Source organism: Vidua macroura, chromosome 2, assembly GCF_024509145.1.
Source record: "Vidua macroura isolate BioBank_ID:100142 chromosome 2, ASM2450914v1, whole genome shotgun sequence".
Taxonomy (NCBI): domain Eukaryota; kingdom Metazoa; phylum Chordata; class Aves; order Passeriformes; family Viduidae; genus Vidua; species Vidua macroura.
In genome coordinates, this window is record NC_071572.1 from 10,805,549 (window position 1) to 10,826,107 (window position 20,559).

A 20,559-nucleotide genomic window follows, 5' to 3' on the forward strand; every position below is an offset into this window, starting at 1 on the left:
GGAAATGCTATGAATATGGTGGGGAAATTAAAGGAGTGTTATTTTAATAAGTATTGTGTGGATGCATGCTGATTGATACAGAAAATTGCCCTTTTTGTGAGAGCAGCTTTTGGTAAAGCAAATTTTGACAAAAAAAAAAAAAAAAGGGAGACTGTGTGTCCTTTTGCTGCTGCACTAAGTATAGCTGTTTCGATGAGAATCTTCTATTATTTCTCTCTTTTCCTGCCATTTTTCCTCAGAATCCCAGCCATTCAACAGTTGTCTTAACTCTTTACATTTAGCACTTTTTTAAACTAGTGATCTCATTTCTGCTGTTTCATGTTAATAAGTAGTAAAAATTGCTACTTGCACACCTTCATGTAACTTTTTAATAAATTCCTTGCCAAGTTCACTGAGTGTGAATTCTGTGATAGTGCTGAGCACAGAGAGGCACCCAAGCAGTGACTTTGGCTCATGGACCACTCATTGCAGGGTAGTTCAGCTGGCAGTCAGAGCTCAGATAAGCACCCCGGGAGAAATTTCCTCCACTGAACTTGTTCAGTTGAAAATCAAAGCTATGGACAAGGCTGTGGCAGGGTTATACCACAGCTAGACCAAGGCTCTTATGTCCCTGTAGTGTTGGTAGATCCAAGAGGACAAGATTGATGGATTGACAGAGAGACCATTCTTATAGCTCTTTGCTGAGGCCACTCCTTGTTTGCAGGCACAACTTCAATTACGTGATGGGTGTGCCTCCTTCCTCCGGCACATCTTGGAGTTCAGCAACTCCAGCACTCCTGGATAGTTGCTGTTGGGTACTTTTTGAGAACATGGAAAATACTGAGAAGTAAACAGCTCATATTTCCTTCTTGATCTAGGCCTGCTTTTCAGCGTGGACATAAACACAAAAGAACACTTTATATGTCATGAAAAATATTCTGAGTTAAACCTCAAAAAATGGAAAAAAAGACAAATTCCCCCTCCTACCAGAATGTAGTAGTAGACGCAAGTTAAATCCATCAAATCCTTATTCTGACTGCAGTGGAGCTGTTATAAAAATGTTGTCAAGGTTGAACCCCACATTAGGTAAAGCACTTAGAAACTATTCCTAACAAGTGCATGGCAGAGCTTTGCTTTTGTTGTCTTAATTTGTTTTTATGAATTTGATTATAGATTCAGTTCACAGAACTGCATCCAAATGATGGGAAACAGAACTTGTTTCATCAAATGTTTTCAAAGTCTTTAAAGGACAAGGACTTTAATTTTTTTTTCTTGCCAATTTTTTTTAGCAGGAGCTGTTTCTGTACCATGTCAATATCACTTAAAATCAGTATAGGATTTCTAATATTACCCTATTCAAACTCGAGTATATTTACTGCACTGCTGTGATTCTTTCATTTGTTATTATTGAAAGAAGATAAAAGTTATGTAAAACATTGCATTAAATAAATAATGAAAATGCATGTCTTTTCAAGCATGCATCCCCAGTGAAGAAAAGCAACGGTTCAAGTATCCCAATTACAGAAAGTTCTGATGTTTGTTTTTAAGTAAAAATTAGATATAAAAATATTTTGGTCTGTTTAAATCAAATTCTTATATCATGATAAAACAACAGCCGACTTTTTAGAAATTTATTTATTTATTACTAACAGTTCTTGTGCAGAAATACTGTAGAGTTTTACCTAAAAGGTACCCAGATGAAATCCACACTCCCATCCCATGGAGATTGGACCAGGTGACCACTGTGGTCCCTTCCAGCTTTACCCATTCTGTGATCCTGCATGTTACATTCTGGCGATAGTAACCTTTAAAGTAGCATTTTTTTCATGGCTAAGCCAACACTACTGAAATCAGAAGATAATGTTTTCCTTCATTAACACTACAATTTTTTTTCTTCCCTTTAAAGCAAGGAAAATGAATGCTTGAATGGGCTTGAAAATTTTGCAGTTTTCTTCCCACAAGGCTCCAGTTGTTCATATTTTGTTATAACTGCTCTTGGTTCAGAGCATAGCATACAAAAATACAAGAGACACTGTTTGTGCTCATTTGGGAGGAGCCTATTTCACTTGATTTGAATAAAAAACAAAACCAAGAAAAAACTTAAAATTTGGGAATTACCTATGGCTTGTTTATGAAAAATAAGAAACTCTTTTACAAGCCAGTGAGATTTTTTTTTAAGAATCATGAAATATTTATGAAGACTTATATGGATAGAATCTCTTTCTTCAGATTCTTGATGTATAAGTCACTAAGTTAAATCCAAATCTGATTTTATTGGATCAGACACACATTCTTCTGTAAGTTTAAGCAAGGATTGTTGCGATGGGTATTTTTTTGTACACCATTATCTGAGTTATTTTACCATTTATGTGTTAGTTTTGATAAAATTAATAGAAACTGACTGCAATAATCTTCCTTGCTCTATGACCAACAGTGAGTTCATCTTTTACTGACTTTTACCTAAAAGGTAGTATGCCAATACATCAGCAAGTGGTATTTCCTGGGAGCCAAGTGGAGTAAGGTTTTGTACTCTCAGGTGATATTTCCTGGAGAATTCTCAAGATTTCTCAGTGTTTTCTTCTTCTCTGTATTGACAAAATCTACCTCTAGAAAGAGGTATTTCCTGGCTCACATCCAAAGCTGTTCAGTTGGAAAGTTAACTCTGAAGTGTGTAAGGTATTTTATTTTGCTGATGTCCATATATGGCTAAAAATATTCAGGTTAATAATTTTGTGTAGTTTAAAGGTTACCTGGATATTTTGAAGGGATTGGGATTCTCAGTTTTAGCACACTTACAGAAGTTGTATAGGCTGTGTGCTGGCAGTGGTCATGTGTACTAAAGGGTTCCCATGCTCTTTGCTGACCACTATTTGGCTGTTGAAATTTTCCTACATGAAACACTGCTCCCCACTGTGTGTTTGTAAAGTTCTCGTTCTCTTTAGGGATTCTTCATGCCAGCAAAAACTTTTTCCATCCTGGTTGACTTAATGGAAATATGTACTAATATAAAGGAAGAGCCATATATTTCATTATTAACCAATATTTCCTAATGATAAAATAAGTATGTTATGAGGTAATTTTAAGACAATTCTAAAGAGTATATGCATTTTCATTACATTTTTACAGTGGTTTTTTTTTTTTTTTTATTTTCATGTGTTTAGGTATGTATAAGATTATCTTTCTAGTCTTCATTAAAAGATCACTTCTTGGTTAAAAATAATAGCACATCAGTTAATTATTCTGTACTTAAGCTAATTATACTGATGACCAGAAGCAGCCCTTTTGTGGTTTTCTGTGCACTTACAGACTTCCCCAGCTTGTATCTGTACAGTGAATTGGGTGTGAACTCAAGCTCAAAGTCAGTCCCCGGTATGAAGCACTGCTTAACAGAAACATCTGTCCCTGCAATTCAGTGGGAAGCCAGAAAAGATGACATAGAACTGAAGGGAGCTGCAGGAAAAGCATCTGAAAAATGGTCTGAGGAAAGAAAGCAAATGGGCATTTTTGCTTGTAGTGTTAGTTTTAAAATTGTAAGCAAATAAATCATGTCTTGGAAGTAAATTGCTGTTGCTTAGTTAAAGAAGATTTTGGGGTCTAGGAGTTATCTGGCAAACACACACAGTCATATCAAATAGCTCATTAATTCTATAATTTTAAATTTTTCCCTTCTCACTGTATCATGCCCAGTTACTATACAGTAGTTCCTCCCTACCACCAACCAAAAAATTCCTGAAAGTTTTAAAATGTGCTTTTTACTTGTGCAACCTATTTGTTTCCTTGTTACATATATCACAATTAGGCTAATTAAAATACACTTACCTTCTGCTTTGCCAGTGTTGATGGAATACTTTTTCTTACAGGCAATATTTAAGTGAACCTGCTTCCTGTCAGTTACTGTATTTATTGCATTTCAAAATTATTCTATCATTACCTTCAAGTATGTTTTCCTTTTTTTATCTAATCCTATTCTTAGGTCTAACTTAATGACATCCTTCTAGCATACAGGCTATAAAGAGACTGGTAGATGTCACTCATACACCAGGGAATCTTATTGTAACCACCCCCTTTTGGCCACTTGCTCAATACTCCACTTCACTGAGATTTTCCAGAGTAAAGATAAAACCAGTCTGTAGTGGTTTTGGTTTGTTAATTTGAGATTTTACTTAATTTTGAGATTTCCTAACTAATGTGTTTGTTTCCTGTTGTGAGGTAGGATTAGGAGAAAGGTAAAGTAGGTGCAAAACTTTGAAAGGGTATAAAGAAAATTTTATTACAAGTAACTAAAAGGAAAAAATGTAGTAAGAATCAAAAAAAAAAAACTTTTCAGAATACTTTTTCTCCCCCCACAATTTTTTTTTCATTGATAATGTAAAGAAACAAAACCTAAAATTTATAGTTAATTACCTCTAAAATAGTTTTTCTTTAGTCTACTTAGGGAGAGAAGTCCCTCTTGTTCAGGTTATGGAGATTTCTCCATAAGAGGAAAAAAACAAGTTTTTTGTGGGTCTCGATTTTGTCACGAATAACAGTTACCTGGGGAACTCTGTTATGAAGTGTCTTCTATCTTTTATAAGTTTTCTTATAGTTTGTTGGTGGGTTAACTTATGAGGTATTGTATTAACTTATGAGGTATCCCAGCAACAGCTCAAAGAGGCCAATATTTAGGGGAAAATCTGTAATACAGCAAAGCAAAAACTAGAAGGTAATCAAAGTCCATTTGGTTTGGTTTGGTGTTCTTGGAGCATGGAGGAGACAGGGGAATCCCTGGCCCCATGGTGGAGTGGAGGGCTCTGTCCTGTCAGTGCTGAGTGGAATGACATTGGGCTGATAAACTGAGATAACATTTAAATTTGAGTTGTTTAAAGGTAAAAGTTCTTATTATCTACCTATCACATGTGTCGTAGTTTAACATAAGAGTTCAAGGAAGTGAGACAAAAACTTTTTATGTAACTAACAGTCTATTAAACCACTGAAAAACTGGACCTAAACTAAGACCTAAACTATTGCAGTACACCAACCCAACAAAACCTTAGAAACACGTTCTTCAAAGGACTGTTCTGAGGAAAGGGCTGAGGGGCGAAGGTTTGAGTAATTGAAAGAACAGCAAAATGTTTGTACCAGCTGCTCTCTTTTGGTTAACCTCATTTCAGCACTTGGTTAAAATATGGTTATCCTGTCCACATTAAACGAGATTACTTTTCACGTGCTGATTTATAATACTGTACTTTCAAAAGTACTTTAGAAAAAGTATTAACAGATGGATATTCTGATTTCAATATTGACAAGTAGCAGTCATACTATTTTCAGGTACATAATGTCAGGCCAATTTGCTATACCTTTATTTATCAGCCTGTTCATTTTCAGCTTCTTCTAGCATCAGTTAAGATGGGGACAACAGAAAAAAAACCTCTTTTTTTTACCTTCTTTTTTTCCAGTGACACACTTAATCTTGTCTGAAGACTGAAGTATAACATTTGTTGCAGGAAACTGCTTAATTTTAAACTGAATGTTCACTAATAAAAAAATTATCTGATTATAATTGCTCTTTGTTTCTTGTTTAGAAAAGAGTCATTTTTTTTCTCCTCTCTTAACAGGTGGCCGTTGATGAGCGCATCAAGCAACTGCATGAAGCTCACAGGGATTTTGGCCCTACTTCCCAGCATTTTCTTACGAGTGAGTGATTTCTTACTTACCATTCTTCCTCTGCAGTTTGCATACACATTGAATTGATAATTTTGTAGCCATGTGCTAGTTGTTATGAGTTTCTATTTTAGACTGTATTGCAATTGTTTTCTTTTCTTTTTTTTTTTTTTTTTCCTCTGGGTGCAGAGGAGTGTTAAATAAGTTCATATTGTCCAGGTCCAGAGTAAAAGGAAAACATCTGCCATTATCAAGTCTCTGTCTCTTTGTCCTTCTAGTTCTGCAAGGCTCATCTTCATTGGTGGTTCCCTTTAGGACTAGCAAATTAAAAATATGTTAAAAAGAGTTTCTGATGGTTTTAACCCAGAAAGGATTAAAATCCCCAACAAACCCAAAAACAACACAAATTTTGTTTAAAGACATATTCATCTTCAAAAAGGGACAAAACAAAACATGCAAGAAAAAAAATTATAGGATTTGATCAGTTAGCAGAGCAGTGAGAGGATGAAAACCGGGGTGGGAAAGTTGGCAGAAGAATGGCAGCTAAGTAAACTTTTTACAACTCTGCATAAAATATAATTGCCAGCAAAATTCCCACTTCACCTCCACACGCATTCTTTTATCAAGGATGTTTTGAAGTACACTGAAAGACAACTTGAAACACCTTCAAAGCTCCAAGGCAGTGACTAAAATGAAGCTTCTTAAAGGCCATGTCTTTTCCATTGTACTTCAATTAAGGAGAGTAAACAGTAAAGCTTTATTTAAGAGATTATATCAGCAGAAAAGAACACAGTCACAGGATAATGGTCTCCTACATGCAGAGGGACAAGCTATCCAGACATCAGAAATAGATGTTACTATTATTGCGCAGCTACGTTCACAGTGGGATAGAGGACAAACTTTTCTTCAGGTGATACTGCCTTGTAATTTTAATAAGTTAACCATTTTTCCACTGAAGAACTTAATGGGAAACTGAAAATTCTCAGCAGGATGTCCTGCAAAATCAAAGCCAAGGTTGATGTTGTGCCATATAAGACTAGTGAAGGCTGATTCAACCCTGAACCTTCTTTTGACAAATGATTATCCTATGAAGAAATAAGCCCTATTTTCATTATTTCTGTTTCAAACCCACTTTTCTTTAATTCTTGATTAATGGGACTACTTTAATCAGCTCAATATACATAACTGCAAATCAGACTTGTCAAGACTGAACATGCAAGAGCTATGAATATGTGACATAAACACAATATTTACAGATACCTGTTTTTCCTTGTGACCCATGGTGTATTCTTGGTGAATGAATAAATTTGTAGGGTAAATGAAGCAAGCCTGGAAGAGACTAGAGTGACCTGCACTGCATTATAACACTGATCAAGGTGTGTTTGTGCTAGACCCATTCTGCCTTATTAATGCTAAACTAGATCAATCTAAAAGATGATCAGTGTTATGATAGTCACCTTTTAGCCCACCCACCACCAGTAAGACATTATTCCTCTTTGTAACTAATTAGAGCCAGAAAATTGTGCACATCATTCTCGACACTTCATTCCTCTTAAGGATCACCACAGGAAAAGGAGTCAGGTGAAAACATGTTGATTTTGGAAATAGTCCAACTCTCACTTAGAAAAATGGGCATTTGTATTTGCTTATTTGTTTTCTCTCTCTTAGATGTGTGTGCAAATACATAATGTTACCCTGGCATTCAAAAGTTAGGTATTTGAAGCTCTGAAAACACCTGCAGAATCCTTCCCAAGTCTAAAAGTTCAGTCACTGAAAACTGCCAGTACATATATCAGTCCCATCTTTCATAAGCATCAAATTCCAAAAACATCCACTAGCATGTACTATCACTATGCCTAGGGAAAATACCATGCTTTGACATGCTTTTTGTGCTTTTTTACTACCTCTGCTGCCTCCCTGCATGGATGGAAGCACATCTATAGGAGAGAGAGCGCTGCAGGAGAGGGTGACACAATCCTTGTCATCCAGCAGTAGTGGTTTTTCTGCAGCTGTACTTTTGACGGTGAACAAGTCAGACATAAAGGCTGCCCAACAGAATCAGGCAGGTCAAATGAAGGTGAATTTAATGGCTTGTAAATAAGGTTTCAGTACATGGTAGACAGAGTCCAAGCTGATCAGTCTGTGGCAGTAGCAGCAAAAATATTAATCATAGCAATTTTTATGGTTTTATTTTATAAGCTCAAAACTCATAAAGCATTTTTATCTAAGGAGCTGAGATACATACAAGATCAGTGCAAGCTATAATCAGTAAGAAAAATAAGCAATCTATTGCTTATTGAATATCTAGTTTATATGCCAGTAATAATCAGTTCATCCTCCCTACTGAGCATCAACTTTCCCTCTTCCATACATGCTTGCTCATCTTAAGGTGCAAGTAATAATATCTGTTTATATTATTATATGAAAAATTATTCTTTTATAGTTGATATACCTTTACATAGTTGTGCAAAGAGGCTGGTACTGCAGTCAAGGTTGCATAAAATCAGTGACTGAATTACATTTCTCTCCTGTCTGAAAGAAATAAATATGATCTGCTAATCATGGTAATTTTTTCATATGCTTATTATTTTATACATAGAAATGATAGCATCATCTGTGTTTTTCTGCTTGTTTGAAACTGAAGCTGCATGGGGCTGTTGAAAACCTAGCACAAAAGCAATGGGGGAGTGAGGCAGGGACCTCATATTTGTCATGCCCTGTGAGGCAAGAAATCAAGTGGTTGTCCCTGTTTCTAAGTACTTGCAGCCTGTTCTAAGGGCTGTTCATAGAGCTATTTCTGAAAGAGGTTGGAAAGAAGGTGTGAGCTAGAGAGATAAGAAGTGTAAAAGCAAAAAAAAAAAAGTTCTTATTTGTGGTATTTTTAAATTAGAGACGGTTTCTCTCCATTGTCTTTTCATGCAGTTCAACATTCTTTTTCCACTCTTTCATCTTTTAAATGACCAAGTGCCAGTGTTTATCAATGCAGTGGCATGGGATAATTCAGATGTTTCCTGGTTGTAAATTAAAGAGATAGTGGAAAAAGAATAGGATCCACTTGTGTCTCTCTCCTTTAAGGCTTCAGTCAAAATACAGTCAAAATTCAGTATAAAAGACTTATCAAAGCTGGCCCTTACTTTTCATATGAACTTGACTCTGTCCAGGCCTTTTACATTTTAATGGGTTCTCTCACCTCACTCCTTGAGCTTCTGACCTTCATGCTTCCCCAAACTCATTTTGCTCTGCCAGTGTCCACAGAGTCAGTCCCAGCCCCAGTTCAGTTCATTCCTTGCCAAGGACACACAGCATTCACAACAATAGTTAAGATACATCTGATAAATCTATTACATGGGCAAAACTTTATATCATGAATTCCTGGAGTGAGTTTGTTGGTTTTGAAGAACTTGCTGTTTAATAAGAATTCTCTAAATCAGGGTGTAAAAACACTGTAAAAATAAAATCTTTCTATTAAAAAGAAACTTGTAAATATTTAGCAAAGTAATTACAAGAAAAATATGTGATCCTTTCATGGATGGTGGTGCTTAATTTGGGAATTATATACAGTAACTGAGGTGTGAAAAAGAATATCTACAAATTTTATACATATGCCAGCTTTGGAGTCTTCAGTGACTCCTCTGGAATAATTTTACTGTTTTGACTTCACTTTTATTTTTCTCTGTGATTCTGCCTCTCACAAAAATTGGGATTCATTGTCTCTTGTTGGAAGACCCACCTGTGTATGTCACAATAGTTATTACTCTTTTTGATATGCAATAAATGAGAGGTAGCATTGATGTCAGATTGTTTCTAATATCATTTGCAGTGCTATTCAGCAATCACTCATACTTAATGTGCATTGCTGGTGATTGTTCATTCATGTGCATTGCTGGTGATTGCTGAAAAATAGGTGTTACATCTTTTAAAACCATGAGCAAACCTTGTAATTTACTGTGCAGCCCCAGTATGAGCCATCTTTTAGTAAGTATAGCATGTCAGTGAAGTGACTGCATGAAACAGTGCTCACAATATAACTGGCAATTACTTAAGATTATGACTGGAAGATTCCAGTGGTTTGCAAGCTCAGACAACAAGGACTTGCATCAACATGAACAACACTGGGAATACAAGGAACAGAAAGAATATTTAGGTTTGCAAGGCTAAAAAGTTGATATTCCCATAGCTAAAATTTAGTGAATCATATTTCCCAGGCTATGAGCTTTTGCTGCCTGCATATGTCAGTACCAGACTGTTAAATCCTCATAACAAAATTTGTGCTAGGACCTGGAGATACCTAACAGGATACCTCACTTTGCTTTTCAGTTTTGGACTTGTAAGTAAGAGCAGCAATTAATTCAACACAGGATGAGGCAGCCTTAGCAGCTTTCATTCAGAAACAGAAAGATGACAAATGCTGGAGCCACCAGTTTGTGTTGTAAGTGATCAGAGTGCATCTGCTGCAATTTATAGCAGATAATTGTTGCTTAAAAATAAAAAAATACGGTCACAGGTTTGGGCTGTGTATCCTAGGTCTCTCCTTCTCAGGATAAACTCAGAGCTATTCAGGTTCAGATCTGAGTCTTTTTTCTTCTTATTTCTGTGCCTTTGTGTTTTCCTTCAGTTATTTAGGCCACTCTCCTGAGAAACTGGAGATGTGGCTCTGAATTCCTTAGAATTAGGAGAGAAGTCAAGTACTCACTTCTCCCACCTTCTGTGAGTGTTCAGATTATTATACAAAGCAAAGACTAGGGAAACTGTTTCTTGCACAGGCAGATGTCTTTAAAAGGGTAAATCCTGCTAATTGAGACATCCAAGTCTAAAAATGAGAGGGCTCTATGACTCTTAGGACACTTTACACTTTACACTTTACATCTGGTGGATTATTTTCCAGTGCAAGCAACTGTATCTTTCTCTTTTATTTGTCACTGCATGCATCATATCATATTGTCTTTCAGAGATACTTTTGACAAGCAAACATTGAAGACCATGTCCATCCATCCATGTCCTTTGGAAAAGTGGTTTAATATTTTTAGATATCACAGGAAATGTTTTGAATAGAAAATATCGCCTGGGAGTAGAATAAAGACAGAGGATAAGTGGACACAAAGAAATCAGCCTAACTCTGAGAACTCTCTGAAAGCAAAGGGATTTTATTATTGTATTTAAATGTATCTAACAAAAAGTACTCAAATATTATAAACATTTAAATATGGTCATATTAGCTAGAGGAGCCTGATTGCTAGAAAACTTTTTTCTACTTCAGTATAAATGTAAAGGAAGTACACGTGCTTCTGAAAAAGGAAAAAGTAGCCAAGTACCAACAAAACCAAATACAGTTCACAGGTCTTGCCATTGTGATTATCATGGTGAATTTCTAGGAACACTGGGCACCAATTCCACCTCAATACTTGTGTGATGTATATATCAGGTTTAAAGTTAGGAGAAAATGCCTTCAGTCCATTTCTCCCTTGTTTAAAATACCATGGCCATAGCTACAGCTTTTGATAGTGCTTGCCTTGGCCTGACTGCTAAAGCTCTTTAAGAGTAGTAAAACATTGCCGTATTTTGAGATATTATCTTTACGGTTACTTTTGGAATAAAGTTAGTAGAATTAATTTTACAGTGAGCTTTCATTTTTTTCATTATGCATTATTCTCAGGAAAACCACAAAAATCTCTCTATAAATCTTAATAACATTTTTTATTTGCAATTAAATAGTATTTATTGAATTCAAGTTTTATATTTACATTTTTCTCTTTTCCACACTTTTATGCTAAGTGATCCTATCTATGCAGTACATTGGAATACAAATTTCTGAAAAAAATTGTAAACTCAATTTTCAAATGATGATGTTCTCCCCCTCCCTTCACTCAGAAGGAAGAAATTTTTCCTTGTAATTAATATTTTTTGTTTGGGGGAAAGGAAAGGTTCCAGTAAAAAATATTTTACAATGGAAATAATCCAAATAATAATTCTAACTCTCTTGTGCTCTTGGCTTTAATATGTCATCTCTTTAAAAATGCTGTATAATATTTATTTTAAAGAAGAGAGGGATTTTTTGAAGGCAGCGAGTAGGAGATATGCTATCTTATTTTTTTATAGCAGCCTAATTAATTTCTGTAATTTATCCTTGGGTGGCAGAATATCCTATATTCTGTAATGCTACATAATTTAAGTAAACAAATACTATTTTTTGCTCTTAATAAGATTCAAAAGATGCCTATTTATTGTCTATTATACTTTTGTCCATTCTCTGAATTAGTATGTTGCTAAGACTGATTCTTACCCCCCAAATTTTTTTCACCCTGCCAAGTTTAACTGAGATGAATTTAACAACATTCTCATGTTGTCATGAGTTGTATGTTGTGTTCAGTTTAGGACATCCTTTGTTGTAAAGCTCCAGGACTAGGATATGACAGGGATATTCTATATATGTATATCAGAATTTTTCTGTTCTGTTATGTGAGACATGGGAATATTTACCAAAGATTTATTTTTCTATTTATCTAATTTCATTTGCCAAAAATCACCACCAATTTGATTAGGTCATTTTATAACCTCATTTGATCAACCAGTTTTAGTGACTCCATTTTTAAGAGCATAAGAGTGCAACAGAAGTTAGCAAAGTGGAGTACCTGTATCTTGGGGTATGTGGGCCATTATAAACTCTATATTTCTTTGCTCTATTTCATTCAGTGTTCTGCTATTAAAGCAATATAGATTCTTGTATTTTTGCCATTTTACAGTCGTGTGACATTTAAGAAAATGAGCATTAGATGGATTTTATATTTCACAATACAAAGTGGCACTTGGAAACTTCTGGAAACACTGGTCATGATTAAAGGTGTGCATTATTTAGGTCTTACCATATAGTGTTGGCCCTAAGCTGCAGATGATAAATCTGAAGTTGGCCATAAATATTCCAGCAGGAAATGCAGGATGGAAAAGCCTCTTTTAACTCTTCTAAAATGACTGTCATAATTGACTCTGATCACATGTTGAACTTTTTAATGACTAAAAATCTCTTCTTAGAGATTTTTAATCATTGAAGATGACTCCTTCTCTGGTTACACATGTTCTAAATATGGTGCATTTGGTAAACATCTGCATGTGTGCTACAGCGACAGTCAGTGCTGACGATGTTCTAGGGTGGACTTAAGAAGGGCAGAATCCAAGCTAGGAGAGGGCTCTCTATTTCCAAAATGCCCATTAATCCATCCCCATGGGCAGCTGGGGCTTGGAGAAGAATAGACCTCAAGCTGTGTAGACCTTACAAAAGGCAGGTTTGGATTGATGTTTTTGCCTTGTAGCTTCTCAGCTGAGTGGTTGATGTATTCTGACATCGGTTTCTCAGCTACCTCATGCAATATTAGACCTCAGTGCTGCACAACTTGGTCTGCTTGTTCATCAGTCTTACCTAGAACAATAAAAAATTCACATAATTTAGAAATCAATCTAAATCTTTGCTGAATAAAAAACCGCTATCTTTTACAGGTGACATTAGTGACATTAGTTGCAAAGGATCTCAAAGAGCTTGCAGGTTATGCAAATGCTTCTATTGTGTCACTGCCATGCAGATACACATTTTGGAGGTGGCATCCTGCCAGCCTGCATCATGAACTGATTATGGTGGGGAAATATTGCTTTAGCATATTCTCTAAGGAGGAAAAGCATGACCTCCTTATAATCTCTGGAGAGCAGTATTTTCTCATTTGTAATGTGTTATCTGAAAATAATAAAAATGTAGTACTCAATGAATCTTCTTTCAAAAGTTAAGGTAGCTTATACAGATGGGAATTTATGATTCTTGGGGAATCAGAGTATTTTCTGATGTAAAGATCATCTCATCATTTTTTTTCTCCCTCCCTGCCTTTATCTGAAGTCACCAAATTCAGACTTTGCTGCAGTGAAAATAATTGGCATCAAAACAAACTTTGTGAATAAATAAACAGTTTGTTAACTCTATGTTTGTATTAAGGTATTAATGATGATAATGCTAGGTAAGAACAGTGTAAGTCACACAGGTCATGCAGATAGAATTTCCAGGCTGAATCAGAGAATTATTATCATTATATGTGAAATGTGAACATAATTCAGCACCTTGCTGAGTTACAGACCCTATGGCAACTAAACAAGATAATGGGAATGTAAAAATGAGCTCATCTTTAACTATCACGATGCTGAAATGAATATATAATAAATACAATAAATTTCTAACAAAGTGAGAAAAAAGTAGTTGACAGGATATATGTAACAGAGTATGAACACTACACAATGTTCCTTTGTGGTTTCTGTCCAAAACCCCTTAGTGAAAATTAAGTCAAAGGATTTTTTTTTTTTAATTTATAACTGAAAAAGTACACTGATATGGTGACTAAAAGTCTGTGCTGACTATTTAAATAAGGACCACTGAGAGTAACATTTAAATGTGGACATACCAAATTTACTCTTTGAAGGAGAAATAGTTTACCATTGGTGAACATACATGTATTTTTCATTATGTTTGCAGTGCTAAAGTGAAATATTTATGAGATTATTTTTTGTAGTATCAACTACTATCATCCTGTTTAATATTTCATTCAGATCCCTGCACAGATTAAAACAGTACTGAAGTTCAGAGAGCCAGCATGCCACCATTTCACTATACATTCTGCCAACAAGTAAGAATGTTGACTTACCATCAAGAACTGTGTTCACAGGCAAAACAAGTCTCAGCTCTTAGAACACCTACAGAAAGGAATAAAACTTAAAAATTAGGTAACCATTATAATGTATGTCAATGCAAATAAAGTGTAGGGAAATTTAAATTCACTCTTAAAATGCCCTGTATTTCATGGTGGTATTTAATTGCAGTCACAACATCATTGAAAGTAGCTGGGTGTCTGGTAATGGGTTCTTACACTGTGCAAGCTCAAGCAACAAAACACTTTGGAATTACTCTCAGCAAACAGGAAATATCTGCTTCTTGAGTGCTGTAGCACACAGGGATACTCCAGCATACATATTAAAAAAGTCTTTGCTAGCAAGACATTTAGGTGGACTTAACCATTTACCTGTACTAGTTTTGTAATGGACAGTAAACCTGTACTGATAACCAAAGATAAGAAACTGCTGGTCTCAGCTTCTGGGCTTCTGCCAAAAATGAAATGATTGTTCTCTGTGTATAGCTGTAAAAAGTACTGAACTTTTTGTCAACTCAAATTTATGCAAGGTTAGAATCATCCAGGAAACCAGAAGTGTATTATAGACAGCTTCACAGCAACCTCTTGAAGGAATACTAAATCCAATTATGCAGAATATCACAGAATTGTTTGTTATTCCTATAGCACTGAGCTCTCATGAAAGCAAAAGTATTTGTTCCTCTTCTAATGGATCAAGAACACTATCATATGTAAGATTCTGTGATAATAAGTTATGACTGCAAAGCTTTTACCCAGATTAATTCAGAAGCAACAGATGAAATACATCTTCTGAAAAATATGCAGCATTCTATTCTGTCCTTTAGCTATTGAATTAAAAACAAATCTTAAAGTGGAACAACTGTAACTTGATAGCATTCCCATTGGGAATATTAATGATTGCTCGGGAGAGAAATATGCAACAAGGTCAATTTTTAGTTAATACTGAAGGGTATTTTGTTTTCAAAAATGATAATTTAGTGTAATCTGATTTGAATTATTCCTCAGACAATGCCATTTGCCACGGGTAAGAACCCTACAGTTGTCACTGAGTAAGCATTTTAGAACTGGTTGATGAACCACATATTAGCACACATTAGGTTAGAATTACTGAATGAAAGCATGCAAAGAAATCACATAGTAACTGATAGTGTAAAATGAAATTGTGATCTCTCTCTCTTTACATCAGTTTTTCTTCTTACAAGTAGAAAGAATATTTAAGCATCATGGTTAAGAATTTTGTATGAACCTGAAAATGGGGTTAATAGTTATTTTGAAATTTTTAGCATCAAAACATTACATGATATTCTATTTTTTATACTTTTTACATTTCTACAAATCACACAACAGATTGTATCTTTACATCCTTTGAGGCTGTAGCAGAGAACAGAAACTGAGCAGCTGCAGCTTGTGCTACCAGGACAAGCAGCTCAATGGACAGCAGCCTTGGCCTCCACAGCTCTTCAGCCATGCGGTCTACAAACACAGAACCAAAGGGCAGTGCCTGGCCCAAGAGGGATTATTTGATCATATATAAATGACGTGTATATTTGAGTATTTGTATTTGAAAGTGCATATGGGTTTTTTTTTGGTTCTGTTTTCATGGGTCATGCTACAGACTTCAATGGCAGTGCACTGTGCTAGTTTTCCAAGAGATCTAACACTTGTAATTAAAATTCTGTTTCTTGCACATTTTGAGAATTACTGATTCTCATGGTTCATACCTTTGAAATTTACTTTTCTTCTTTTAAGAACATGAATCTGTGTAAATGTAAGTAATAGGAAAGCAATGACACTCAGCTCAGCTACAGATGGCTGGCTGGGGGTTGAAGGCAACAGCAGAATGTGCAGAGATGCTGAAGTAGAATTTTTGGAACTCCTTGGCCACCAGCAATCTGAAACAGGATTATCATATTTATAGAGACAGACTTTTCACAAGGGCATGTAGTGATGGGAAAAGGGGAAACAAACTTAAGATGAAGGAGGGTAGATTGAGATTGGGTGTTGGGAAGGAATTCTTTACTGCAAGAGTGGTGAGGCACTGGAAGGTTGTCCAGAGAGGATGTGGACTCCCCATTGTGGTTGAGGTTTTTATTAGTCTGGTCTAATAGGAGATTCCCTGCCCTTGGTGAGCAAATTGAAACTAGATGATCTTAAAGGTCCCTTCCAACTCTAAGCATTCTATGATTCTTCCAAACATATTCCTTCCTTTCCCTACTTCTTAGCATTGTCCAAAATTTATATGAAATTCATTCACCCTCTCCCCAGCCCATATCCTGGCTCCCACCAGCTCTTCCTTCTCCTCTCCAGAAGACCATCTATAATGGCACCAGTTTCTCCCATGGCTGATTTGTGTCTCCTTGGTGGAATCCCTAGTCTCCCTCCAACACTTCTTCACAATTCACGTGCAAAAGTAGTGAGATTTCCCTATACAGCCATTTGGAAAACACATTTCATCTCCTTTCTTAAACTCTTGTCCATACTCCAATATGTGGGCAAGAGAGAGAAACTATACTTCATTCAACAGACTGACTTCTGGTACAAAATAGACGAAATATGTATATTGGTAGTTGTTATTTGTATGGATTGTGATTTGTTGATTTTGATAAAGCAGGTTGAGAGTGGCATTTTTAAAGTATCTATTTTGAGTAACAGAGGGAAAAATAAATAGAGCCAAACAGTCAAGAAGCTAATTCCTAGTTGTCCTGGTAACAGTTGCTTTCCTTTGTGAACAGCAGGGGTCACTAAAAAGAAGGATTATACTGGGTGATGCAAACAGGCTTTTTTTCTCTCCATTAGATTACTTTTCATATGTTTTCTGTTCTAATAATTGTATTAAAGAAAGAAAATTCTTGGTTCTAATTTGTTTGACAGATAAGAAACGCCTAATAAAAAAATTATCTCCCTGATTATGGCCTAAACTATAAATTAGCTCTGCCTCTAATAAAAAATAATTTATAATTATTTTCTCAAATGAGTTTTATAAAAACTTCTTTTGCAAAATATTTTCATTGTCTCGTAAGCTGATGTTGATGTATAACACCATGATAGCCAAGAGTGAGCAAATTATTTCCTCTCTATTTGTTGTGATCATACTGTCATTTTCTCCATTATTTGCTGTTATTGGAAGACAGTAAGACACAATTATTAATGTGGAGAAATAAAAAAAAAAAAATCCACCATTTAGAACAAGTCAGCAAGAGAATAACAACAAACAAAATACTTAGATGGTCTCTCAGTGTAGTTTCACTCAATATAAAATGTAAACAAGTGCCTAATTCTGTTCTTAGAAGGATGGGAAGTGCTGACCACACAAGGAAAGAAATAGAAGAAAACCCAGTCAAGCACCTTAGCAGGACGAATCCTACAAGAGAGCACACCAGAAAGATATGTTGCTTGCTCTGCTTCGTATCTGTTTTGTGAGCTTAGCTTTCAAGGAGTTTTTGTATTTATCTTTGCAGCTGAATGAGTTCAATTTCTCTCAGATTAGGACAGAAGTTTCAGAACAGCAGGTTAATCCTTCCTGCCTTCACAGGCAACTGAGCAAACAGACCTGTATCAACGTGGCCGAGTGTAAAATTGTAATTCTAGAGATTAACGTTGTCTTTCCTGTTTGACCTCCACGTTTCTCTTCTAGGTATGTTTGTATGTATGTGTGCAGTTACTTATTTATTTATTTGTTTGTTTGTTGTTAACAGCTTCTGTCCAAGGCCCCTGGGAGAGGGCAATCTCACCAAACAAAGTGCCGTATTATATCAAGTGAGTATAAATAGTAATTCATTCCAGCTATTTTCATTTCTTATTTAAGAGGAGAGTTAGTAATTTTCTTAAATGATTGTGAACTGCTCCTATAGTATTTAAATGGAGAGGACAAAAAGGAACAAAACCTGCAATATATTTCACAGAAGTGTGCTAGTTATCTAAAAACACAGTAGGATGCCCTGATTTGTAAGTTGTTAGGGTTTATGCTGCTATAAATCACCTGCAAATGAACTAAAGCTTTGAGGTAGCTGGATAATAATTTAAATTGTGCCATTGCCCTCTGTGTGTATGTGTGACAGGCTTTGCAAAACCAAACAAACGCCCAACATTCTAAATTGCAGTTGTAAATGTGATACACTAGGGGCTTTTTAACCCTATAATTTTTAATGGTTCATAATAATGTAGTAATTAATTCATAATTTTAATAATTTATAATGGTTTTAAATGCACATACTCAGTACTATGAATTCCTTTAGGGACACTACTTGGTAAAGTCCATAGCTGAGGAATTACAAGGGGCAACTTGTAACTTTAGTTCCTAAAGCCTAATATTTTTGAGTTTAGCTCCTAAATTAAGCTCTATGCTTTAACAGTTGTGCCTGCACAACAAATGAGAAGGACATTTTCTAAAAAATCACAATTTGGAAATACCTGCTTCTCATGCAGGTAAACAAAACCACCACACAACAACAACAAAAAAAAGATGGTTTAATACACTCTTTTGAGTTCTTTACCTGTTACATGTGCTTTGAACTACTTATCCTACTTCTGAAGGAAAGAGGTGATGCAATGCCAGCTATAAACACTGTAGTGCAAGTAACAGACATGGATATTGTTTATTACACCTTTTCCCATGGTTCCTCTTTATACTCCCTAAACACTTTGCAAGCTCAACTAGTGTCACTGAAGCCATTTGGTTAGAGAAGGCTCTTGCAGTGGCACTTCAGTTGCAACTTTTACAACAGGGTGAACTTCCACAGGAGCCTTAGAACCAGTATTTGAGTTATGCATGAAGGAAACTCTGTGGTGCAGTTCAGAGGTTCAGTTATACCTGGCTAAGCTGGTTTACTCTTGCTTTAATCTTGTAAGTTTTCTGATGTTTGCATTTGGCTATGAATAATGGAATAGTCACAAAGAAACTGGAAAGCTCTATCAAGAAGGAGGGGCAGTCTACCAGAGACAGGCTGGAAAGCAAGTCAATTCTCTGGCATGTAAGACTCAGTTTATGGCACTAACATGAAGGTAAAGATCCTCCTTTTCTTTTTCATACGGCATGACTTGCCATTATGAGGAGGGGAGATTGGCAATTCTTAAAGTAGGCACAGAATGCACTTCATGCTGTGCTTGGCACTTCTGTCTGTGCCACTCCCACCCAGCAGCCAGGGGTAACTGGCTGAAATGGTCAATGATGGTTTTGCTTCCTACTTTTTAGTCTTCTGTTCTAGGCCATTTACAAATTCAATGGAATATATTTTGTTCACTTTGAAAACCATTTTAATAGCCATAAACAACTGTAGCATTATGCCATGGATCCTGATTTAGGATCCTGCCAACTACACTAGTTTGTCACAAATGAGTGATTCAGATCGCCTGAAGAATCACTGTCAGAGGTGTTAACAAGCGTGGGTTTAATATGAATTTATAAAAGTGTATCTCAGTAAAGTTCAAAGGCAAGGTTCACTCTATTAGTTACTACATTGCACAAAGGAAAATCAAGTTCAAATCTATTTCAAATGATTTACACATTGACCAAAGAGCCAAAGGGTAAGGTAGACCCTCCCAATGGGTCATGAGTTTCAGAGCAGACTCCTTTGCTTTCTAAAGTCCTGATGGAGCTTAGCTGTGGCTAGGTCCAGACTTAGCCTCAGACTTGGACTATGGCATATGTCTAAAGGAATTAACTACATGGATTTCATTAATGTTTATTCAGCATGCCACCAGCCACTTATCAAGGATCCATAAGTAAGGGGTCTCTCCACCTTGGGTAAGGAAGGATTTCTTAGTCTCAGGTAAAGAATCTCTGTCCTTGAGGGGAGTCTCATTTCCAGGGGAGAATCACTGCTGTGCAGTCCAGTTGCAGTTTAGAGAATTCAAATTGGACTCATCCAGATTGGTTGGTTGTAGAAAAGTCTCTGCCTCAAGAAATAACCATGAGAGTTGTCCCAGGGCAAGGGGAGGTCAGCCACACTGCCCAGCAGGGAGAGCTCCCTGAGGTGGCTCCCTGAGGCTGTCAAAACCATGAGATAAAGTGGTTGGCCTGAAGTCAACTTTAATACAGGAGGAAGGGTATGTGTGAACCTCCTTGTACCCACAGCCTTCTTTGTTCTTTGATAAAGACCCTTGGAAAAGCCACCTGCTATGCATGCATGACTCACACAGTCTGTGTTCCAAGCTCAAGTCCATTGAGGCTCTCTGGGTCACTCTGCCCCTTTGGGAGTTTCTAGAGAAGTTCTTGGCCTGGATACAGCTCAGGTCTTTACTTGCTTTGAAGCCTGTACCAAATTAC

The 20,559-nt window shown here is 36.1% G+C and overlaps 1 protein-coding gene across 4 annotated transcripts in view; it reads left to right on the forward strand.

The window, feature by feature from the left end:
- Positions 1–20,559, forward strand: part of DMD (dystrophin) — a 566,297-nt gene that overhangs the window by 432,891 nt on the left and 112,847 nt on the right. For all 4 annotated transcript variants that reach the window (XM_054003170.1, XM_054003155.1, XM_054003164.1 and 1 more), the window contains 2 exons: positions 5,574–5,652; positions 17,990–18,050. In XM_054003170.1, the coding sequence (XP_053859145.1) occupies positions 5,574–5,652; positions 17,990–18,050 (140 nt within the window). The remainder of the gene's footprint in view (positions 1–5,573; positions 5,653–17,989; positions 18,051–20,559) is intronic.